Source organism: Formica exsecta, unplaced genomic scaffold, assembly GCF_003651465.1.
Source record: "Formica exsecta isolate Colony F162 unplaced genomic scaffold, ASM365146v1 scaffold164, whole genome shotgun sequence".
In the NCBI taxonomy this organism is placed as follows: Eukaryota; Metazoa; Arthropoda; class Insecta; order Hymenoptera; family Formicidae; genus Formica; species Formica exsecta.
The window spans coordinates 215,395-218,836 of NW_021848957.1; the positions used below are offsets into that span (position 1 = coordinate 215,395).

Here is a 3,442-nt window from a genome sequence, read left to right on the forward strand (position 1 = left end):
CGGAAGTGGAGCCCCGCCGTAGGGGGAGCGGAACCCACTGTGTCCACGCATATACTTTACAACGCGAAGCGAGGTTCACCTCACGATTGTTGTGTGAATGGGAAAGTATATGCGTGAACACAGTGGGTTCTGCCTCCCCTACAGGGGAGCTCCACTTCCGGAAGATATAACCTAACCCAAGCCTATTTCTGAAAATTTGGTTTAAGTTATACAACGTAACCCGAATCAAATTTTAGTTTTAAATCAGAAATAGATTTGGGTTAAGTTATATTTTTCGGAAGTGGGACCCTCCACGTAGGGAGGGGGCGGAACCCACTGTGTCCATGCATATACTTTACAATGCGAAGCGACGTTCAGCCCAGAATTGTTGTGTGGATGGGAAAGTGTATACGTGAACGCAGTGAGTTCAACGTAATCCACAACACATTTTAGTTTTCAATCAGAAATAGGTTTGGGTTAGGTTATATTTTCCGGAAGTGGAGCCCCCCCCGTAGGGGGAGCGAAACCCACTGTGTCCACGCATATACTTTACAACGCGAAGCGTGGTTCACCTCACAATTGTTGTGTGAATGGGAAAGTATATGCGTGAACGCAGTGGGTTCCGCCCCCCCCCTATGGGGGGTCTCCACTTCCGGAAGATATAACCTAACTCAAACCTATTTCTGAAAATTGTATTTGAGTTATACAACGTCCTGATGCGGATGGACCTCGCTTCTTGCGTGGAAATTACAAACTCATGTAAAAATTACGTTTTATTTCTCAAACTTTATTTGTTAATAACTTTTTAATAAACAATGACCGCCGATTAGGTTATAAGGAAAAGTTACTCAGGATTATGTCCTTGACAACATATGTCAAGATCAACGTCATTGAAGCTGAGTCCGTTATAGTAAATAATTACTAAAATAGTCATCCCATTTGAAAAAGTGGAGTTGACCTTGAGATCTCCGAAGCGCCGCTATCCCGACAAACTATGTTACCACCACTTAATGGCTCCTTTGAAACTATAAAACTTTTGTAGGAAAAAATTTTTCGTAACTGTTCTAGACTCGAAGATATTCGAGGTGGCAAGAGTTACTGGTCCACCCTGTATATTAAAATTATTTCGTAATATATTTCAGCTAATTAGAAAATATAAAGTCTTAAAAATCTCAAAATAAAATTGAAAACTATATTAATGTATGTACGATATCTAATTGTTAAATGCCTTCTTTATGTTTTAGCTGATATATTCGATAAGGTTGATGAAGAAATCAAGCAACATGCTGGTTTGCAGGCAAATTGCGTTGGCGGTGGAAGAATCGAGCACGATCCTGATGAAAAAACTATCAAGGTTTATGGATATTCACAAGTAAGTACTAAAATTTACTGGAATTGTTGTCTCTAATTATTTTTATGCGTTATTAATTAATTTAATAGATATATATTATATATCTCTAGATTTTAATTATTCTTAAATTATTTCTAGCGGAATCTTGTGCTGCATCAATAATTGTTTACTTTTTGTAAATCATTTTTTTTACTGAAATTTTTGTTGATTGGAACTTACTTTTCCATTTGTGAAATAAATTCATGAAATAAGTAAGATTAACGATTTGCTGATGTAAACGTCAGCGTAGACTGTGATGCACATCTGTTTGCAAGTGATATTTTAGATACTAGCAATGAATATTGCTGAATATATTGCATTGCATCACATAATACGTATGATTAACGACACAGATATTTTCACTTCATATGGTTGCTTATCTCAAACTTTACGTCCACGCAGTATCAAACTTTAGCAGATTAAAATTTATTCTGCCCGTAAGTTTCCACGCAATCGAATAGAAAGTTAAATGCGTTTTTTCAGCAAGTTGTACACATAGACCAGAAATACCTCAGCGTTTTCATTTTTAATATTTTTTATTACCTTACATAAATGCTAGTAAACTAATATATAATTAAAAAATACTTAAAACAATAGAAAAATTATCCGAACAGAATATTAATGGCATTTCATTGTTTTTTAAATTTAAACCAAGGTTGAAGGGCATACATTTCTAAAATGAACTGTATTTCTAAATAATCAGTGATTTAATATTGAAATATTTATCTTATATTCAGAAAATGCGTCGCAAAAATTTCGCTATTTCATATACAGGGTGAGTTTTTTAACTTGAAACTGTAAAATATCTCGGAAAGTAAGCTTTATCGAAAATACCCTGTATAATTCGCCGCGAAATGCTTCGCGAAGCGTATAAGTGCCGTAAATCTCGAAGCTCTGATCGATCAGATCGACCTTCAAGGTAAAATTGCAATTGCATTTACGCAAACTCGGAAATATTCGTCTATTACTTCCGTAGCGTCGCTGAATTTTATCGAGCTGTATCGCTTCATTTACGATAGTATCTGGTAGTATAAATCAATTATTAATGAATCAATTATTATGGGCATGCAAAAATATCCATAAGTTTTTATATTATCATACACATACACACATACATATAATTCATCTTTATGCTGTACTAGATGCAGCACTAATACATATATCACTAGCACTATTCTTTTATTTATGAATTCTTTTACACTTTTATTTGAAATAGAATATTCTTGAGGCAAATTTTATAGCAACATTATATCTTTTACAGTTTTTTTTACTTAACTATCATTGTGATTAAATTTTAGATGGATATTTTGTTTTGTTTTATTTATTCGACAAAAGAATATGTTATTGTAATTAAAAATGCAGTTGTTTTAATTGATTTTTAATAAATCGTTTTTTGCGAACTGTTCTCAAACATAGTATAAATTATATTATTGTGTGTTGAGCTTATTAATATAAAAAGTCTGTATAAGTAATTTTTGCTATTAAACCGCAGTTTGTGAAAGTAAAAACGATCAAACTATTTTTTAATAAATCAACAATCTATTTAACAAATATAATTGCAAAGCTATTTTTAAATATAATGCGAAAGCTATTTCTAAATAAACACGAAATTAGATATTTATGTTATTTTGAAAGAATGAGAAAAATTTTATATGAATAGCGGTTATAAGAAATAACGAGTACAATACCAGTCAAAAGTATTGCATCACTCCCAAAAAATACAGAAAACGCAAAGAAATATTTAAGTTTTTTATTTTATTTTTCTTAGCTGTGTTTTGCTCATGTTTATATAAAATTATTAAGAGGATGCCAGACCGTCCTGTTTTACCGGCCATAATAATTATACTTTGCAGACCGAAATTTTTTTATTGGTTACAAATGAGACATCCTTTTCCACGATTTAAGTATACATCGAAACAAAGATGAGACTTCACGAGTTTATGTTAAAAACGAAGAAAAGCTAAAAAATTACAGTTTTTTACCGGCTTCTTGCGTCAGGTCGTAACAATATTTGCTTAATATAAAAGTTTTGCAGTTTGTATGTACAAAATAAGATAGGTCTCCACTCGGAAA

General features: G+C 32.6%; 1 protein-coding gene across 1 annotated transcript in view; it reads left to right on the forward strand.

Annotated features, from left to right (window-relative positions):
* The window catches only part of LOC115233218 (14 kDa phosphohistidine phosphatase-like), a 154,874-nt gene that overhangs the window by 149,284 nt on the left and 2,148 nt on the right, over nt 1–3,442 (forward strand). The window contains exon 3 of the mRNA XM_029803528.1: nt 1,224–1,351. Within this exon, the coding sequence (XP_029659388.1) occupies nt 1,224–1,351 (128 nt within the window). The remainder of the gene's footprint in view (nt 1–1,223; nt 1,352–3,442) is intronic.